The sequence below is a fragment of the Barbus barbus genome (assembly GCF_936440315.1).
Source record: "Barbus barbus genome assembly, chromosome: 33".
In the NCBI taxonomy this organism is placed as follows: domain Eukaryota; kingdom Metazoa; phylum Chordata; class Actinopteri; order Cypriniformes; family Cyprinidae; genus Barbus; species Barbus barbus.
The window spans coordinates 13,884,523-13,905,807 of NC_136761.1; the positions used below are offsets into that span (position 1 = coordinate 13,884,523).

The following is a 21,285-nucleotide window of genomic DNA, read 5'->3' on the forward strand; positions in this document are numbered from 1 at the left end:
GGGAAACTGGTCTGACTGCTTCAAAAATAAGAATTGATCTCAGACTCTGAGATTTTCCCCTAATCTACAAGGCCCAGTCATGTGACCTGCTTCTAAGGGTATTTCAAGCCCACATCCTCCACTTAACCAATACATGTCATCATTGACAAACTCAGTCCAGTTCTTAGCCCAGACAACTCAAAGCAGAGGCCCAACGGAAGCCCATCTCAAAATGACTGGAGAGGTGAGTTGTCTGGGATGGAACGTGGCAGATAATGTTTCACCAACTACAGGAAATCAAATCTGTGAGCCACTTTGACAGGAAATTAAACAGAACAACACGGTTTAAGACAAAAGCCCAACCAAGCACAGAAGGATTCCTCAATGCCAGACCCAAATGATCTGAAACCCAATAGGATGTTCATGCAATCACTCTCAAACACTCTCCAGGGGCCTGCCTCATCTGGAGATGAACGTCAAGAGCAACTCCCATACGCTAAAATATCTGGATGAAACATGTGCTTGGAGAAACGTGCAGCATTAACATCCATATCCGTCCCTGGTGATATCTTCCTCCCTCCAACAATATTGCTTTAGTAATCTCACAATAGGCCAGACCAACATATTGAAACCATGAAGCATACACTCGATCTGTATTTCATCCAAACGTCTCATTCTATTAGCAAACGGCTTATCAAATCAAGCCCAGACACGTGGTTCTGTGCTCCACCCTGTCATTTCCAGTGCTATTAATAAAGTTGCTGAAGAAAAGAAAACCACATCTGGATAATCTCACAACTGGCCTCTGCTTGTGAGAGGCGTGTCTCCTTTGACCAACCTCAATCGAAGATCCAGATTAAACACAAAACGAAACTTCAAGACTGTATATGGCAAACGCATCAGACCCGGTGGACTAACCATGCCAACCACATATTTATGTAATTACAGTGATCAACCACTTTTTACAAATCACATGCTTTAATATATGAACATCATCTAATATTTTAACCCTTTCAATTCTGAAGTAACAAATAATAATTGTCAGGAAAAATCAATTCGGAACAGTTTATTGTACCTTTAGAATTGTATGTGTGTGTGTATCTGAATATCATATTTGATACATCAGGCTTTGTGTGATATAATGAGGTGGAGCTCATACACAAGGAGGAGAAAAATGTCTGTATTTTATTCAGAGGAACAATTAAGCAAAAATATGCAATTTGGTACAGCTGTTATTTTTATGGCCAAAAGGAAGATTGAATTTTGGTAGCCTGTCATGTAAATGGCAGTATAGCAGACTGCTTAAATAAAATGCTTAAAAATATCAGTTGTTACTAAATCTCCCAATAATATGTATTGTCAGATGACATTTAAATGATTAGTTATGATAAATGCTCTCTAGTTTTTAATGTGCGTGCCAAAACATAATGCAATGCAAGACGATAAGTCCTATTTGATACTCACACTTCAACATGATTTAGTTTTTAATTATGTATGGATAATCAAGTAAACCTAAATTTCTTCAGTCCAGCAAGTATTTATCTTAAAATATCAATAATATAAAAGTTATTCTTACTTTATCAAAATCAGTAAAAAGACATCTCTGCAATGTTTTTAGAATGATACTAAAAGGCCTTTACCAACAAAAAAGAATAAATCAATCACATCACAGAAAGCATGTAGCATATTGTCAACAACAGGTTTTTCAGCTATGTTTTGATCATGTTTCTAATCAAGCCTTAGAAAAATTTGCGTATCTAATATGATGCAGTAGGATTAATCTCAATGTTTATTGCTCACTATGCTAAAGGCAGTCTGATGGATGTTTGTTTCATTATGCCTTTTATGCTTTTCAATCCATTTGAGCTCAAAAGACATGTCTAACCTTGTTCCAGTTCTATGCTATAATGTGTCCTGCCTTCAAACCAGCCATGCACCCTCTTGTCTAATAACCCAAAATAAACCTGTCTCCATCAACCATAATAGAGGGATGTGGTGTGGTTTTGGCACTACCCAGCCTGCAGGGAGCAATGGAGGATGTGCATCTCGGCAGCATCCTTCCACACCCTTTGGCTCCTTTCAGCGCCCAATCAGCCACAGCAACAAAGAAACATAAACCTGCAGCACCCGGCCAGCATACAAATGATGACATCGCAAAGGTGCTCTTTATATGAGGTTGAGAACCTGTGGACTTTACAGTAAGATCTTGTGGGATTCCTATAGGTTTATTCTGCTTTTGTTGCCTTTGCACATGTCATACACACACTAAAAGACAAATGCTTAAGGAAAACAGTGTGTTTTGGACGACGGGCTGCATGTATGTCAGTTTCGGGCAAAGCAGAGCAGGACTGCTTTCTCAAGAGTGTTACTTTTCACCAAACCCTCCAAAATCAACATTCCACCACAAGTTAAAAGAAAGAAAGAGAGCGAGCTGTTGGAACTTTGTGCTAGCATGGATTTCACAGACCTGGCCTTGTCTCAAGGCTCAAAGACTGAAGCCATTTGTCTATGTAGACATGGTCAACTACCTGTAATCAGTCAGATGATGGTCCGGTGAATAGAGGTGAAACATAGTGATTAATTGGGTCTTTCCAACATCCAGCTTAGGCACAAACAGAGTGAACAGCCAAGAACTGTGTCACAGCTGTAATCTAGAAGTTAGCACACGCTTTGACACTCATGTGGGCGATGCATGTTCAAATCATGCTTGCAACATTTCCTAATACTGTTCAATGTGATTGACTGTATTTCCTGTCTTATGTCTCACTGTCCCTATTAATAAAGTATAAATATTATATATTATAAAGCATAAAATAAAGTCAGCAGCTATTTGCTCTGAGAGTAAATAGCGACAGAGGCTATCTACACTAAGTGAAAATAGCAGCATTTTTTTAGCAATTATCTGCACCTCAGTATTGTAGTACATTATAAAACAGTATGCAATAATAAGTTATTGAGTGTAAATTTTCATTTTAATTCAAATTATTAAATGGATGCCACCTTATTGGGACAATACAGCCCTCCCTACACCTACCCTAACCCTACCCGACACTTTATTTTCTGTTTTAAAAATGTAAAATAATTATTTCTGTGATTGCAAAGGCAAATTTTCAAAAGCCAGTCTTCAGTGTCACGTGATCCTTCAAAAATCATTCTAATGTGCTGATTTAGTGCTCAGGAAACGTTTTTGTGGTCATCATGGCAGATTTTTTTTTTTTTTTTGCATTCTTTTCTAAAAGTAATAACAGCATTTATTTGAAACAAAAAGATAAAAATCATTTGTAGCATTATAGCTCTTACTGACCCAAAACAATAGTTATATTTATTTTCACCAAACAGTTTGTTTTTTGGTGAATACAGTATGCAGATCACAGACAAAAAAAAACATATTGTCCAGGCAGCAATAAAATCAAGTAAAAAAAATATGCTCAATGCATCTGCTTTTAATGAGTCTCAGGAGTCCAGCACAGACAATACCAATACTATAAGTGTCTGGGCATCTTAGAATTCTTTATTTCTGATATATATGTTAAACCGGGGTGTTCGTGGACCCCTGCTATCTCTCAGCTGGCCGCTGAGCTGTACTGCTATGAAGTGAGTTCAGAATTTAAGACTGCTTATGAGGGTGATGTCATGGTGGAAATGTCCAGACATCTGAAAGCCTCACAATTTAATGTGGAATCTTTCTGTGCTTTCACTAAAGATAAAACAACACAAGGACATCGCAGACTTTAAATGTGTGGAAATTTCTGAGTTTTACATCGTTATGTAATCGTCCCATTACTTGAGGAAATTGTTCAAGCGTCAGAGCATTAAGCTGGAATCCTAATTCTGGCCATGACTTCAAAGTGTTTTCATATACTGCACGGCTCTCGAAAGGTTTAAAGGTGAAGATCATCAAATAATTTCAAGCTTCATTTCTTCAGTGTGGAAAATAGAAAGCGAAAGAATTCTGTTTTGCCTAAAATCTGCACTCGAAATCACCCGAAGCAGTGTCACAGGTCAGCGCTGAAGGACACCAGTGGAAAGATGCTGCCAGAACTGAGTCTTTACATAAATATGTGTCAATTCCATTAGAAGAGGCCTTCCAACAGCCCATAATGGCAGTGAGGGAGCTCAACCATGCAGTATAACATGACATATAGGTTTAACCGTAAAGAGAATTCCCTAAATGGGAAACAACCGGAGGTGGCTAATCCTACACAGAGGAGCCATTAGTGAACAATACCAGGGTCTTTCCTACCGTAATGGACCAGCCTGGAATATAAACATTCTTCATTCTTTACATGGCCATGGACACTCAGAGTTAGAGACGATCTCTAACACATCGTTTATCAAAGCTCTCTATGAGGTGTTTAATTACAAATGAATCCAGTGAACAGAAGACAACCAGGCTTTCGTTTTCTGACAACATCCTGAGTCTAAGTCTCTCCTGGGGAGATTTTACTCTGGACTTTTATAACTTCTGAGGTTTGGCTGTGCTTTAGATCAGCAGCACTAGACACTTTACACGCATATAATTAGTCTGTAGCACATTTTGCAGAAAGAGGCAACACAAGGCGTTTTACAGGTCTAAACATAAAGTAACAAATCCTTAGGATTTAAAATCCTGATCTGTGCTGCGCCTCTGTAGAAATATTACAGATGTGCCACTTCCTTGTGAATAAAATTATGACCGTGAGTTGATGGGTCATTTTTTTCTGTTTACTCATTACTAATACATGGGTAGTTGACTTGAAATACTTTTGGGATGCTGATGTGTGATGATATATTTCTAAAAGTACTTTAAACATTTAAAAAAGAATTGTATTATTATGTCACTTTTATGGCCTCTCGGGAATTTAGAATCCATGTAATATTTATACTTAAATGTTTTTAAATATATTGTCAAACAACAGGACTAAATGAAATAAATAATTACATTTTAATTACAATTAATACAAAAAATGGTCAAAAAAATCTTGCCTGTATTTATTTTACCGTATGCTGACCCATCATACTGTATATAAATGTGAATCAAATTCAGTTCCGAAATGTTTTGTTTCCACCAACTTCTTTTGAAAGGTCAAAAGATGCTTTCAATCTGTCTTCCTCTAAAGATACTTAACAATCAGCACATGAAGTGTTTTGGCCTTGCTGGTGTATGCAGACATGCCTATTATGAAGAAAAATTAATGCATCACACATGGAAGCTATGGCTTCCTTTTCTTAATAGAGCCATAGTTTAAGATGATTATCTGCGAAGCAAGGAGACAAAACACATCTGGTTACTGCTCCAAAAGACAAAGACAAAAAAGTCTAGATTTCCATATCCACATAATTTACTGCGAGTACTACAACCATGCCATTGTCAACAGTGCAGAGAAACACTGAGGTCTGCCAATTACTGTTAAAGCTCACTTTATTTTTATACCCAGACTCCTCTAGCACAATTGCTATAGACTGTGAGAGGCATTACACTAAGACCATACTTTGTCACCTTTGTAAAATATAATAATCAGGTGTGCTGTAATGTGTACCTGTGTGTGCACTACACTGTTTAGTTAGGACGCAAGAACTATCACGCCAAAACACAGTGGGATATTGTGTTTTTGTCAAATACAGGGCAGTAAATGTTTAGCCAGACGGTGCAGACTCACAGTTCTGAATCGTTCCATTGACTCAATCAATTTATTCTTGGCTTTGCTCGTCTTCAGTCGGTAAGAGCACATTTAGGCCTGTGGAAAGTATATTCATCTTAGCATGAATGACTAAACAAACACTGTACATAAGGTCATTTTAAAGCCTCTAGTTTACATTTATGCAGTCAACTGAGTTTTAAAAAATCAACAGCTTTTAATGAATAATAATTACAGCTCAGTAACATGTTAATAACATGCTGCTGTCAAGTGAGACGGATTATTTACCGAACAGGCTGGTCTGATGACTGCACAATGTCAAACATTTTATCAATGATAGACTGCCATCTAGTGGACAGCATCTAACATTGAATGAATTTAACAGAAAAAGTTTACCCCAGAATTAAAATGCTTCATGTCGCTCTAATCCCACATGATTTTCTTTCTTCGGTGGAATAGAAAAAGGAGAATGACTGAAGACTATTCTGGTCACTCGTGTCAATAATGACTGGGTACTGGCTGCCAAGCTTTAAAAAGGCACAAAAACAACATAAATCACAAAAGTAATGGAGTTGCTCGGTTTTTTCAAGCCTTTTGAAAGTCATGACACTGCTTTGTGTGAGAAACAGACCGAGACTGTAGTTTTATCCTCGTTTCAAGCTCCTCTCTCCTCGGTGTAAATAGTGCTACTGCGTATTATAAACCAATCACACATGATTCTGTTGAGTTTATGAGTACAATGGCCAATAAGAGGCGTCGATATCTCATATCACATCGTAAAGGCATTTGCTTTTAATAAAAATTAAACAAAATCACCAAAAAGTTGAAAATAAAGTATCGGGTAGGGTTAGGGTATAGGGAGGGCTTTATTGTCCATAAGGTGGCATCCATTTAATAATTTGAATTAAAATTATAATTTACACGCAATACGTTGCATACTGTTTTATAATGTAATACAATACTGAGGTGCAGATAATTGCCACTATTTTGTAACAAGTAGTATAAATAGCAGAAAATCCTGCTATTTTAACAGTGTCAATATAATCTATAACTATTTGCACTTAGTGTAAATAACATATAGCTAAAAATACTGCTATTTTCACTTAGTGTAGATAGAATTCATTGCTATTTGAACTTAAGAAAAATGACCGCAATTTCAACTGAGGGGGGCCTATAATCAGCCCGTGCCCAGGGCACCTCTGCATCATGATCTGTCCCTGCCTGGCTCTTAATGCATCGTGTTTCCCTCTGGAGCATCAGTGAAGGTTTGAACCTTTTGTAATAGTTGTGTTTGATTCCCTCAATTGACCTCAGTGTGAAAAGATGGATCTTCAAATCAAGATGCTGGAAAACTGAAGAATCTGCAGGACCTGGAGGATTTTTCTGAAGAACAGTGCTCAGTTGAACTGTTCAGAACAAATAAGGGACTGTGTGAACAACCACAAAACAAAAAAACACTTGTAGATCATCCAGGTAACCACACACTGTATTAAGAACCAAGGGTTCCCAAACTTTTGAAGGGGGTTATTTTAATAATTTCAGCTAGTTTTTTTTTCTTGTGGACTATATGTAAACATCTTTTATGTAAAATTTCTTAGTCAAGACAGTACTAAATAAAAAAACAACAACATGCGTTTTGTATGATCGCTCTTATTTTATTAAAATTATTCATTTGATTCTGCAAGGGGTTCCCAAACTTTCGCATGCCACAGTAAATGGTTTAATAATTGAAATGGAAAAAAAAAAAAAAAAAACTTCCTTTAACTGTATAAAAACCTAATTCCTTTCATTTAAGTAAACATTTTAAATGTTCTTTTCAGAATATCAAGGAATACTCAACAGGGCTACTCTACACAGCATGTCGTAACCACCCTGTTGAACCACTAATAATGATAATAACAATAAAAACACATCCGGATCCATCAAGTTTCTCATATTTTATTGGATAAGACTGCTCAACCACATTTAAGGCGGTCATATTAGAAACTAAATCAGGACTTCCAGCTACTACCATGATACAGATAAATAAAGCTGAATGCACTGGTGTTCACCCTCTGATTTAATACAGATAACGGGATAAACAGAGTTGGTTGTCAAATGTGTTTCACATCCAATGACTTTGTCTCACTAATTAGTGCCACACAACTGCAAGTAACATTTTGCTTGTCTTACAGCAAATACAAAATATTAAATTAACAAAAAAAATTGATAAAGCATTAATCTAAATATGTTTATTAACACTGAGAAGAACTGGAGTTGGAACCGTGAAATATAACAGTACATGGATGTCACTGTAATCACATGCATTTAGTTAAATCAGCAGGGGGCGTTACAAACAGAGCGAGAAAGATCACTGCGCAAAGCATCTGGCACAAGTGTAGCCATAGTGTGTGTACTGTTAAGTAACTGCGTTCCTGTAAGTGATGTGTGTGTGTGTGTGTGCCTGATAATATTTACACTCACTTCACCAAGATAATGAATGTCTTCATGAGCATGAGAGATTGTGTAAGTATGTGAGTTTAGTGTCATGTGTTGTTAAACTTCTCTGTTTATGCGTCAGAGTGTGTTTATGTTTGAGTGTGTAGCTCATTTGTGTTACGTTCTCAAGTTGCCAGGGGGCCCAAGCTAAGCTCCACATGGTGTGTGAGCCAGATGGCCTCACTGGTGGCTTCTCCCTCCTCAGTGGGTCTGATCGGAGCAGCGAGGTTCCTGAAGTCATGTCGGAGTTTGAAAGCGACCATGACATCGCCCTCCTCCCTCTGCGGAATCACTTTGATGAAGAAGCCGATCTTGTTTGACTTTCTAAAGGCCACCACACTAAAGATACAAGAGTGCAGACTGTTATTCATGAGGTAAAAACACAGGAACTTATGATATCAGATTAAAAGACATCCCAAGAAAAATGACTAAATGCAAGGTTTCTTGACTTAGGAAATAATTTTGACTTTCACCTCAAAAATAAAGCTTCTACATGCTGTGCATAAATTTTTACCCTGAAATATAAATTTCAAAATCATTCTGATAGTATACGGACTTAGAATATGGTGAATGGCTTTGGTTTCTTTTCCACTTTCCCCCTCAAATATCTGTTTTAAGAGTATGTAAGTTTGTTAGGGCGGACAGTTTTACACATGTACAGCTATCCACTGTAATTACAACAGTGATATATTATACTAATTAACTGAAGGGAGCTCAAAAGTTGCATAAATACACACAACTACAACACAACATTGATCTTTTAATGCAGTATTCGAACTTCAAAAAGAACGGCTTGGAAAATGAGTCCTATAAAGCTTATATTTGTCAAACTACTTACATTTAACCTTTTAAAACCTTGAGAACACTGACCCAGTTTACTTTGCATTGTAAGTGCCTTAACTAACTACAAATACAGATTTTTAGCAAAACCCAGGGTAATGCTTTAATATGATTTTTTATTTATAATTTTTTTTTTTTTAAGAATTTAGTTTGACATGTTTTGTACACTGATTGTGGTAGGAAATTGCAGGATTTCACAGAACGGATTTAAATACAGCTATAGTTAAGGGATAGTTTACCCAAATATTCTGTCATCATTTACTCGCCCTCAAGTTGTTTCAAACATGTATGAACATCTTTCTTCTGCTGAACACACAAGATGACATTTGGAAGAATGTTGGTAACCAAACAGCTTCTGCTTGCCACTGACTAGTATGGAAGTCAGTGGGGACCAGCAACAGGTTGGTTACCAACTCTCTTCTTTTGAGTTCAGCAGAAGAAAGACATACAGTACCTGAAAGTATCATCAAAATACCCAAAGATATTTCAGGAACTGGTGGTTTCACTTAGTGAATGACTGATGTTCAAATTCAAAGCAGATTAAATGCAGCCCTACTTATTAATAAATAAATAACCTATTCACAGTCTGTGCCCCCGACTCTGTATTTCTGCAATCTCATCTTCTTGGTAATAAATGAGCTAAATTGGTTTATCTGCTTCCAGTATGCATCAGCAGCGCTGGGTCTTACTCTGGGTCATCCTGAAAACCCTGAGGTTCTGTCAGTTCATCATACTCAGCGGCCGCATCTTTCCCTGCCAGGACCAGTTCCTTTGAGGGCACCAGCACCTATTAAACAATAATATTTCATAATAAAGCCATGGGGGCACAATGCAAGGCAATGATACACTGCAGCGCAGTGATGGTGAGGCTGTGATGACTATCATTTCCCCTGCAGAGGACCACTCAAGGTAAACAATGTCTGTCTGGAGACTGAACTGAGTGGTTGTTTTTGTTAGAGAGCCATGCTTCTGCTTCAGCTCAAGCTAGATGAACACAACTGTCCAATTCAATAACCAACAACCAGCCATCATTATAGGACATATACACTTCTTAAAATTCATTTATACCATTATAATTCATCTGTACTGTTAGAGATATAGGCTCAGCTGTGGTGTTTCACCTTAGCGGTGCTGTTAATGTCAGCTGGGTCTCCTTCTTCACAGGTGTACAGAGACACATGGGTGATGTTCTCCACCGGGTTGGTCAGGGTCAGCAGAACCTGACTCTCCTGCATTACAACAAAACACTAAAATGACTTACAAATGGGAAAAAAAGTCTTAAAATGTCAAAAGAAGTGTAACCAGACTAAGCCTCAAAATTCAAATAGTCTTGATTTATTCAGAATTTATTAAAAAATACAACACAAATTATTAAACAGCAAATTTTTGTTTAAGTGTCCAAGCATTTCTCAAACTTGCCTTCATGTGACGCAGGTTTGGAATGGACATGATTCTTATTTCAGGAATGTAGCTCCTGTAAAAAGAACAAAAATCGTTGGTTGGTTCATTTCATCAAATATACACTCTAAGAACAACAAATAAGAGAATTTAGGTCATAAACACAGGACTTACACTGCCACAAGCTGGATTTTGAACTTTATTGAAGTTGGATTAAATTCTGGTTTGCTCAGATTGTGCTCACATTTCTGAAATGAAAGGATAAGGAACAGTAATTAACAGCACTTTAAAGTGGTATTTAACAGTTTTGCAGATTAGCTCAAAGGAATTTAATACAAATATGAAATCAAAGAGCTTTTAATATATTAAATAAATGCGTTCGTATTTTGTGGCTATTAAGACATTAAGACTTTTTTTGTTCTTTGAAAGAAATTAATGCTTTTATTTAGCAAGGATGCATTAAATTGATCAAAGGTGACAGTAATGTTACAGAAAAATCTATTTCAAGTTCTTAACAACTATTCATCAACCAAAAATAAATAAATAAATAAAAATCAAAAACAGTGATGATAAAAAAAAAAACACCAAATCAGCATATTAGAATGATTTCGGAAGGATCATGTGACACTGAAGAGGAATGGCCAAAAATGGTTAAAAATTCAGCTTTGCCACCACAGGAATAAATTACATTTTAAAATACACTAAAATGAAAAAGTGTTTTGTTTTTTATTACTAATAATTTTTGATCAAATAAATGCAGCTTTGGTGAACATAAGAGACTCCTTTCAAAAAGTCTTTGTAAAAATTTTACAGAATACAAACTTTTGAATGGTAATCTATATTAAAAAAAAACACAGGCTGATTGATTTTAGCTCAGTAATTCAACGGCAGCTTCCTGAATGGCTTTCTTCAGAATGAAAGAGAAGCTGTGGATGTATTTACATACCCTGCAACGCAGAGAGCGTTTCATTAGCAGGTGCTTGTGTCTGGGGTGCAGCTGTGAAGCTCCTGCAGGCTGAAAATCAGGCTGTAGCAGCCTCTGGCGAAGAGTCGTTACTGCATTGAAACAAGTAACATTTAAAATATGCATCATATAACCACGTCAATAAAGATCTAATCACAAAATGATTGCCTTAGGATAGCAAATGTGGTTCAATGATATCAATTTCAATTCTTATACATTTGATCCTGAACATGCAACCTCCAAAATCACCCTATGACACGTGAGTTTATATGGATCTATATGGCTGTGCCTATGATTACTGCACTACAAATGGAATCAGATTTTAGTAGTAATTAAGTAGTATTACTGGGTGAAGCAGGGATGAGACCAACCTTCAGGAAGGTTGACAGGGCGAGTGTAATAATCCTCAGGCAGAGGCTCCACTTCATCCAAAGCCTGTGCTGGCTCTATAGTGATCTCCTTCTGGTCCTCTCCTTCTTTTAATCTGAAAACAATACAGCATCATATAGGCAAAGTCCAAAATAGTTTAAAATGTGATGCATTAATTATAATGGTACTCACCACAAACACCACAAAGCAGTGGGATGCACCATCATTTTTTTTTAAAGGCAATACTTACGAAAGGCCATACAGGGCACTGATTGGTGCTCCAGATCTCTGTCTCTGTAGTCTGGTTCCCAGTCCATACTTCTCCTTTTAGACATAAATACAGACCACTTAAGTCTATGATAATAAAGAGGTATTCTAGATGTAAGGTACAGCTCATTATTTTTAGATGAATGCTATTGCTTGCTGAAATGGTGCATTTAGTAATAGTTAACACAGTTTAAGCACAAATTTTGTCCAAAAACAGATTGATTGGCTAAATGACTGATTCTGGGTGAAATCTTGTTCTAAATCTATATAATCAAATAAGTCTGCAGCTAAACTTCAAACATCATTAATAAACTCCAAACATAAAGACCAGCCAACCAGGGGCCTGTACCATGAAGGCGGTTTAGCTGGCTAGCCAGGTAAGTTTTGGTTTAGTTTGCATCAATCCTGGGTTTTAAGTACCATGAAAGTGGCTTGTCTTTTAGTGGTGTTCATCACCATAGTAACTTACGCTCCACAGCTAACCTGCTCCGGGGCAGGTTATGTTCTGGTTTAGAACTCTCAAACTGAAATTTGACCAATCAGCTTCAAGCAAAGGGACACATGTCTGATGCAATAAAGCCACTCCCCCAGTTTCTCTTACTCCAAATTAAAAGGTTGCTACATGGTAAAACATTTTTAAAGATAGAAATTGTCAGATTTTTAGAGCTGATTTTTTTTTTATAAATTATCTTATATGGTTTCTATAATTAGTGTACCCTTAATTCATTACACAAGCTAGCTTAGTTCAATAGTAATTAAGATTGTATTTTAAATGAATATAAACATATCGATAATATGCATTAACCATGACTACATATGAGCTTAGATTTTTAAGTGTTTTCATACCTATAAATATTATCAACTCTATAAACTAACTTTACAACTTTTACTTGCACTTATATGGCAAGATGTTTTCTTTAAGTTTCCTTCTTTCATGGAAAGATAGTTTCATCTCATGTAAATGTGTTTAAATTCTTCATATTGTTCAATCTTTTAATCTTTGGTAGTGAATCGCATTGCCTCTCTCACGAGAAGTGAATCACAGTTTCAAAGCATGTGATTGGCTGTTCATTACTGATGTCACAAATTCATGTGCACATGCTCCATTAACTCAGGATCAAGCCTGAGTTGACAGAGAAAGTTAATAATCAGCTTTATGGTACCAACAAAGCTAAGACTGGACTTGGTTTGGTTGTCAACTCAAAACTAATCCTGTAACCCTGAGTTTGTTCAGCCACCATCATGGTTCCGGACCCAGGACTGTCCCATTAAAGAAATCACCAGCCAAATACAAAGATTCGATTGTGCAGGGAATTCCAAGTAGCAATAGTGAAGCTCATGTGATCAGCAAAGTCATTTAGTAACAGATTAGACATGCTAAACTGATGGAAGGATTGCAGGGAAAAGAAAGACCTTCTTAGTGTTTCTGTAAGAATTGTGGGGAAAAAAATACCACTCACCACCACGTGAATAGTGTGTTGCTGGAGAGGGGTATAAAACCAAAAATATCAGCGTGCACAAGCAAAGAAAAGGAGAGAGACAGAATCAAGTGAAAAATTCATTCAAGCAAACATTAAAGTGGCAGTTTGAAGCACAAAGAAACAAGGATTGCATTAGTGAACAAGACATGCAGCTCAAAGTAATGTCAGTAATCAGTCATGTATCACAGGGTTAGAAATGAACCATTTGAAAACCTCATTTCTCCAAATACACTACAGTCCAAAGGTTGGGGATTTTTGGACTTTTTATACTGATGTTTTGTAGTAACATTTCAGATCCTGCTAGGTTTAGTAAACTTAGCCAGCTTTGATGCAAATTTAAAGTAAAGATAATTTTGTACAAAACTAAAATCAAAAAATTTAATTTATTACGTATTTTCACAAATTAAAAAATAAAATAAAAAAAATTAATAAATAAAAATCACAACACAAAATACTTCAGGGTAACTTAAGTATTTTGACAAGACTCTGCCCAAGCTTAAACTCTAGACAAGACACACCACACCCGTTTAGTGCTTACTAAATGGAAAGTAAATGTTAGGTTAGAAGGGTGTTTCTAAACACAGTGGTGTGAGTGTTTACCGAGAACGCCTGAGGCATGAACGGGCGTCTTCGTGCCAGCTTCTTCCGGTCTCTCTCCAGCTTCTCTCTCTGCGCCAGCTGCTGGTAATACTCAATCAGCTTGTTGATCTATATAGAGATAATAACTGATTTGCCTGCTACTTGAAAAAGTCAGATGTAATATTAAAATGTACTAAATTGGAAAATGTAATATTAATTTAATAAGAGGAGATCTTGTTTTAGACATACCCTCTGAGTATGAGGGTTTTCAGGTTCCTGCCATCCTCCACTGGCTAAAATATAAAATTAACAGTGTGAAATATAATTGGCACAAAATTCTGATTATTAAAATTCATATTCTGTGATGAGCTACAATTATGACCCTTTCCACAGTATTTCACATGGAGTGTGGTCAGTAAGATTACAGCAAGTGAATGCATCACTTCTAGTCAGGACAAGATTTTTTATGCATATTTATAGCATGCATAAAATTAACCCATATAAATACAACATAATTACCTTAAACCATTCAAATTAAACCAAAATAACCATCTTTGATTAAACAGGACAGATTAAAGTTAACATCATCCGAGTTTACTGATGAACCAATACAGACAGTGGTGCATATATCCACATCAAGGAAGTGCCAGGACTCACCCACAGATTTGTCAGCCATGCCTACATCTCTTGAACTCCAGCGACAAAATCCACAGGCCAGGTAGTAGGCCTTCTTCATTGTGGTTTTGGTTGGGTCATCAGGCAGTGGTGCTGGGATGTTGGTGGCCCGTGTGGAGAGGGTGTGCATACAGCATGGACAGTCAAAGCAATTGGCACACCTGAAACCAGTGGAACACAAAGCATTCAACATCATTATGAGGAAACACAGTCTAAGTGACCTGATATAACATTATCAGTCAGTTTAATAAATAAATGTAAAAAGTGTAGCGAGTTTTGATGTGTCAAAACTTATAAATATGGCATGTAATTAGTTAATGATAAATGCCAAAGCACAGATGATATTAGATGATTGAGATTATTGCCGTTATTAATTCACAAGCCTGTCAGATATTTAGCACATATGTGGTTTACCTATTCTTCTTGAGCTTGGCCTCTGCTGACGGCATGTTCTCCAGACAGCTGGGACAGAAATGGGAATCGACCTATATGACAGACATAACACCAAAAAAAAACATTATAAGACAAAGCAAATGTGTTTTTGCTCAAGGAAGTTGTATAACTGTATTGGAAAAGTACAGAAAGGCTAAATGGAACTTCATCATTGTGCCGGAGCTAAAACTCACACATTGCTTAAATAAAAATAAATAAATAAACAATAATAAAAATAGCCCAAGCTGTCGGTCCAGGGTGTGGTAGTGTTTAATGCCTTCAAAATAACACTAATGGCTGCTGCAAGCATTAACACATTGAATTTAGAAACCTCATTGTTTTTTTAATGCATCTATGCACATAATGGAAACGAAGGAACAGCAGATATTTCATTTCATTCAGAATTCTTCTACTAGCTTTTAGCTAGTCACATCCCTAAAAAAAGGGGGGGGGGGGTGCAGAAGTTAACTGACTGGTTACACAGCCAATTGGATAGCTCTGTTGCCGTGAAATTTATGACAGAGGGATAAACTAGCCAATCACAGAACCAGAATTGGTTCCTGATAGGCGGTAACAATACTGTCATCAGTAGCCTGTTAGCTCGCTCTTAGCATGGCTAACATCCACTGAGTCAACTAAATGTCATACCCCGCGTTACTTACTTCATGTGACACGCATTCCAGAGATCGCAGCTCACTGCAATATCGGCAGAAATACAGCTGAGAGAGCGGAACTCGAATCTTTTTCTCGCCTCGGACGAGATAAAGCACTTTCTCTGGCTGCAGCAGCGTCGCCATTTCTGACTGAGGTCCTGCGGCCTACGATCATGCGTGATCGCCTTCCTTCTGCTGCTTTCCGCTTTTGTGTCAATATAGCGCCCCTGCTGTTCATAAACAAACATGGGGATGGCTTACTGAACCTGTAGCTTCTCTTTTGTCCTCATCACGTTTATCATTATTCTTACGCAACCAAAAATTGTTTGTATGTCCATTTGTTTTTATTTTTCTCCATTGCATCTCAGTCAAGTCATAATATGTTTGAGCTGTGTTTTCTGCTTTTACCATTTTTCCCTTAACATCTTATGCTTATAGAGAATATAAAGTTAAGTCAGTGTTGTGCAAAAGATCTACCAATCGACCAACAGGCACCTGTTTCTGTTGACATAGCAGCTGCACTGCAACAATAAATGTATAAGACCAAGTTTAAAATGCTGCATAAGATAAAAGCACCTGGTGATTTTGCTACTCTGACAGCTTTCGTAATTTAGATACATAATAGCTGAAAGCTACCACTCAACTGTACTTAAGCTTAACCGTTGATACTCTCAGAAGATGATCTGAAGCTGCCTGCTACTGTATAGAATATAAAGAAACCAGTATGTGTGGGTGCAACATAGTGCCATATGATCTAGTAAAAGATAAATGATTAAATAAACTATAAAAAAACAATATTTTTAGGTTTTGTCTCTAATGTCATAATATATATGAAAAGGTTGCACATGCATTTAATAAACTCTAAACAAAGACTATTCTGGACATTTCACAATCAGTTACTAAGTTAATTAAGTTAATCAGTTACTACACGTTGAATTAAACATTATTAAATATTAAAGATAAAGATTTGAAGGTAGTTTTTACAGTTATTCTGTTGCTCAAATTGTTTGTATGCATGTGAAAGTACTTCCTGCACTTTTTGTGATATCAGTGTTGCAAACGAGATGTTGAAAGACTAGTGACAAAAATAACTCAACTGTTTCACCACTATCAACCAACAACAGATTGGTGGGTTTTTAGCATCACATTACAATAATTATTTTAATCAAATGACAAATACGTTCATTGCCAACTAGATTACAACAAAATCTTAGGTTAGAGCTATAATAAAAAGGCCATGGCTGTATTCACTATGTCAATATGTGGGATGAGGCTGGATATTATTGGCTAGTCTGCGTCACTCTCCTCCAGTGTTTTTCATCTCCAGCTCAGCCACGCTTCATTCAGACGACACACAGACACCCTGCAGGGGCCACACGTCACTCTCATGGGGAACCAGAAGAATCCCTGGATCTCTGCTCTGGTCTTGGTGGGTCTTCTACACAAAGTTAGTGGACTATGCAATACCCAGGTAAGATGTTATAATATATACATACTATACAGTTTTTAGTCTTTAAAATAGGCTATTTTGGTAATACTGGATTGCTCATTTGGATAAAACTTTAAACCAGGAATAAAGAACAAGGGAATAAGGATAATAATGCGCATTTTTATTTATTTAAAGTAAAGCCATTGCTTGTTGTTAAAGCAATAGGCTGAGTAAACAACATCCAAGTATTTGTGTGTCACATTGAAGCTTAAAAGTAAATACTGGAACAAATTGGTATGAAATATCAAATGATCTCATATAATCTCTGTACTAAAGCATGTTTTTAACACAGTGCTGTAAGGATGTTGAGGTTATAGCTCGTAAGTCAGTGTGTGATTTGATTGTGTGCACTGTTTTCAGCATGCAGTAGCAGGTGCAGTGGGTCACCACAGTAACTGAGGCAGAAAATAATTAAATAAATGGAGGGAACAAATACAAGACTCATGTTCAGTTCTCATGTACAGGGTTATATATAGTAAAATAACTGAATGTTTTGTAACTGATTTCTTTTTTTTTTTAAAGCACTTCAAATACCAAATAGCAAAAGTCAAGTAAAGGTAAATATTTACTTTGCCTGGTCAGGGCATTATAACTCCACTACTACAGCTTCAAGGTGATATAACCCTAAAACATTTCTGTTCTGAGAAAGAGAATTATTATATGATAATAAGAATTAAGATTATATGAGATAACGGTTTTGTTCATTTTTTTACTTGCATATTAATCACATGCAGTTTTCTTGAAAATTAGCTTTTTCAATAATAAAGAGTGTGCCTGGGGTTTTTTCACAATTTTGAGTGAGAATACAAACGTCACTGCAATGTTTAAATATCATTTTATTTCATGTGTACTATCATTCAAAAGTTTAAGTTTCGTAGAATTGTTTGAATGTTTCTGAAAAACGTTTCTTAAGCTCGCCAAGGCTGCTTATTTGATGAAAAAGAATGGTAATATTGTGAAATATTATTACACTTTAAAATAGCTTTTCTGTTTTAAAATGTTTTATATTTTATTATTCATTGTTTCAATCTTCATTGTCATATGATTCTTCAGAAATCATTCTAATATGCTGAAGGAACATGTTTTGAAAACAGTTGTGCTGCTTAATATTTTTTGTAAAAAACATGATACATTTCAGGATCCTTTGAGAAATAGAAAGTTCTAAAGAATAATTGATTTGAAATAAAAGTACCGACCCAAATTTTGAATGGTGTTTTTTCGTGTTCATGTTCATTTTTCATGTGTCTCCACTTCGTAATTGTGGTAAAGCCAGCATTCCTTTTCGTTTGTCTATCTCAGGTCTGTAACCCAGCTGTAAGTGACACTATACACAACTATGGTGCGAAAACCCTAAATGGGACCCAGTACATCCCATTCTCCCATTATGCTGGAAGGCATGTCCTCATTGTCAATGTGGCTACCTTCTGAGGACTCACCTTCCAGTATGTGGGTAAGTATGCAATTTCACGTAACACAAATATTATTATATACAAACATTACTTGAGTTTGCAAATGAATATGTGCAAATATATATTTTACACCACATGACAACAAAGCTTGAAGAGCAAATATGAAAGCTGTTCACGATAACTGTATTGACTATGAGTTTTATGTGCTATTTAGAATTGAATGCACTGCAACAGGAGTTCCGAGATGTTGGATTCACTATCCTCGGGTTTCCATGCAACCAATTTGGGATGCAAGAGCCTGGAGAAAAAAATGAAATTCTTTCTGCATTAAAGTGAGTTCATGTTACTCTTTGAAAATAGAGATTTAACTGTGGTGATGAAGCCAGTGTTATTGTTTACTTAAACTATTAAATCGGTTTTGTTAATAAGATGTATTTAGATGGAAAATTATTTGTATGCTTAAACTTTAATTTCTAAAACTAGAAATAAATTAAAAAGGTAAATAGAAATATATATATATAACAAATAATAAAAACACAATAACTAAAACTTAGTTAAAATGAAACCTGAAAATATTCAAATGAAAGCTTGAAATATATGAATAATACTAAAAAAGTGGATTAAACGTGCAAGAGTGTGCAGTTTAAAAAATATATTCTGCCAAGACATCCAAAAGACTCATGTTTTAATCAGAAAACAGTCTTTAAGGAAAAAAGACTGAAGGTTTCTTTAACCTTGAGGTTACTGGCATCACTCATGAGCCAAAACTACCTGAGCATCAGACAGTGTGCAATAAGCTTGTCTTTCTCATCCATCATCCCCTTTAAATTACTGCACATATCATATATCTTGAACCTAAAGGCTCTTTTCTGGAGTGATATCTGAAGCCATTGACTCTCTAAAGTCTCTGTTTTCTTTATAGACAGACCCTTGATTAAATAGATTTCTCCTTGTCTTCACAGGTATGTCCGTCCAGGCAATGAATTTGTTCCAAATTTCCAGTTATTTGAGAAGCTGGATGTGAATGGAGTCAATGAGCACGCTCTTTTCACATTTTTAAAGGTTGGTCACTGTTTAAGAAAGCATTTTTTAAAATCTGAAATTGCTTGCAACACCTTATGCAAGAAAAGCCTATTTCACACAAACACAAAAAAAAAATTATTGAAAATTAAATGAAATTTAAACCTGTTTACCCATTTTGGAACATATGGAGGCCCCAAAAAGCATTAAGATATCTACATGTCATACCATTAGAACAAACTGAAATAATAGAAATGAATTAATACAATAGAAAATATAAAAGTATATCAAACCAATATAAAAAAACAGAATAGCTATTGTTTTATCTTAGCTTGAGAAATGCACTTATGTTCACTTTTTGAAGTTGCAAGTAAAAAAAAAAACACTCGAGTACATTATACAAAAAAATAAAACTTATTGGGGACTACTTTTCTCTGAGATCTGTTGTGTCAAGTAAACTGCAACGGAAAGGTTCCATGACTGTTAAAGGCTCTTAAGTGCCAATAAAGAGGCTCTTTCTCTTTCAGAATGCCTGCCCACCTGTGGGAGACAGCTTCGGTAACCCCACCAACAGATTGTTTTGGGAACCTCTCAAAATCAACGACATCAAGTGGAACTTTGAGAAGTTTCTGGTGGGTCCAGACGGCAGACCTGTAATGAGGTGGTTTCCCAGAGTGAACGTATCTGAAGTTAGGGCAGACATCTTAAAATACTTCCGTCAGCTTGTTCAAAAGGCTGATTAACTTTAAAACAGTGGATTTAATTGCACATTCTTCTCTCTCTCCAGCATAAAATGTGTTAAAAATAGTCAAAAGAGGGTTTCTGCAGGATTTATGAAGGAAAATTTAAGACATTTTAAAAACAGTTGTAAAGTATAAATGGAGTGAAAGCGATACGGCAATGTTTTCTAAATCTTAATGTCTAGGGAGCCTCAGTATTTTGTGTTTTCCAGTGCAAACGTCTAAAGATGTCTTAAGAAAAGCAAAAAGCAAAATCAACTTAATTCAAGTTTTCCAAAGTTTTTATACCCTATTGACAGATATTTGTTCTTGTTTCACATTAACTCATTTTGTTCAGAAAACAAGACTTCACATCTTAAGTGAATGTATCTTGATTTAAAGATGTTTAGATTTTTGTGTTTTTCCTCAAGTGGATGCAACATTTAATGCCATTATTTTATGAATTTAACACTTTCTACCCTGATTTAAGAATTCCTTAATTTGTGGACATTTTAAGACCTGCAGAAACCCTGTAAAAGCAAGATGACATGTGGCAAAGTTAACAAATGTAAACCTTTGTGAATTGGATTAATGTTACAAGAATTTGAACAGTATCAGTATAAAATTGAAGTAAAAGGATTCTCAGACTGCTCCTTCTAGAGGCGGTCAATGGGTCGGTTTGGAGACTGGCATGTTGGTGACGGGAAGGCTTGAAAACAGACACACTGTGGAGCCTGACCTGAGGTCGAGGGCCAGCGGGCAGCTCTTTAGTGCATTCAGGCTGCTCCGCTGTTGCTTTTCGATCATGTCTCATTTCCTAAACAATCCTTTGAACTTGCTGCCGCCTCTGTGGACGTTCAGTAAATAAAGATTGAAATGCGAGAAACGAAATGTTTTCTTCTGGTTATTGCGTGT

At 36.2% G+C, this 21,285-nt stretch overlaps 1 protein-coding gene and 1 pseudogene across 3 annotated transcripts; one reads left to right on the forward strand and one right to left on the reverse strand.

The window, feature by feature from the left end:
- Positions 1–7,228: 7,228 nt before the first annotated feature.
- LOC306853358 (dynactin subunit 4) lies at positions 7,229–16,036 on the reverse strand. Of its 2 annotated transcripts, XM_079390686.1 has the most exons (14): positions 15,743–15,927; positions 15,063–15,133; positions 14,631–14,809; positions 14,223–14,266; positions 13,995–14,102; positions 13,374–13,394; positions 11,897–11,970; positions 11,649–11,761; positions 11,260–11,369; positions 10,488–10,561; positions 10,335–10,389; positions 10,037–10,144; positions 9,605–9,702; positions 7,229–8,414 (listed from the first exon to the last, which is right to left on the reverse strand). In XM_079390686.1, the coding sequence occupies exons 1-14, from the start codon at positions 15,875–15,877 to the stop codon at positions 8,201–8,203; spliced, it is 1,404 nt and encodes a 467-aa protein (XP_079246812.1). In that variant the 5' UTR covers positions 15,878–15,927; the 3' UTR covers positions 7,229–8,200. The 2 variants fall into 2 exon arrangements, with proteins under 2 accessions (XP_079246812.1, XP_079246813.1); XM_079390687.1 differs by lacking the exon at positions 13,374–13,394 and having other exon boundaries at positions 15,743–16,036.
- A 911-nt stretch (positions 16,037–16,947) lies between these two features.
- Positions 16,948–21,258, forward strand: LOC306852954 (glutathione peroxidase 3-like; annotated as a pseudogene). Its single transcript, XR_013786053.1, has 5 exons — positions 16,948–17,204; positions 18,522–18,672; positions 18,846–18,963; positions 19,594–19,693; positions 20,179–21,258. The product of XR_013786053.1 is annotated as a glutathione peroxidase 3-like (transcript).
- The last annotated feature ends 27 nt before the right edge of the window (positions 21,259–21,285 follow it).

Excerpts from the sequence above, each read along its gene's own strand:
- LOC306853358 (XM_079390686.1), bottom strand. The coding sequence starts at position 15,877 with ATGGCGACGCTGCTGCAGCCAGAGAAAGTGCTTTATCTCGTCCGAGGC. Across the intron at positions 15,134-15,742 it reads TGGAATGCGTGTCACATGAA|GTCGATTCCCATTTCTGTCC; the intron begins GTAAGTAACGCG and ends TCTGTCATATAG. Across the intron at positions 13,395-13,994 it reads TCATGCCTCAGGCGTTCTCG|CAACACACTATTCACGTGGT; the intron begins GTAAACACTCAC and ends ACCCCTCTCCAG.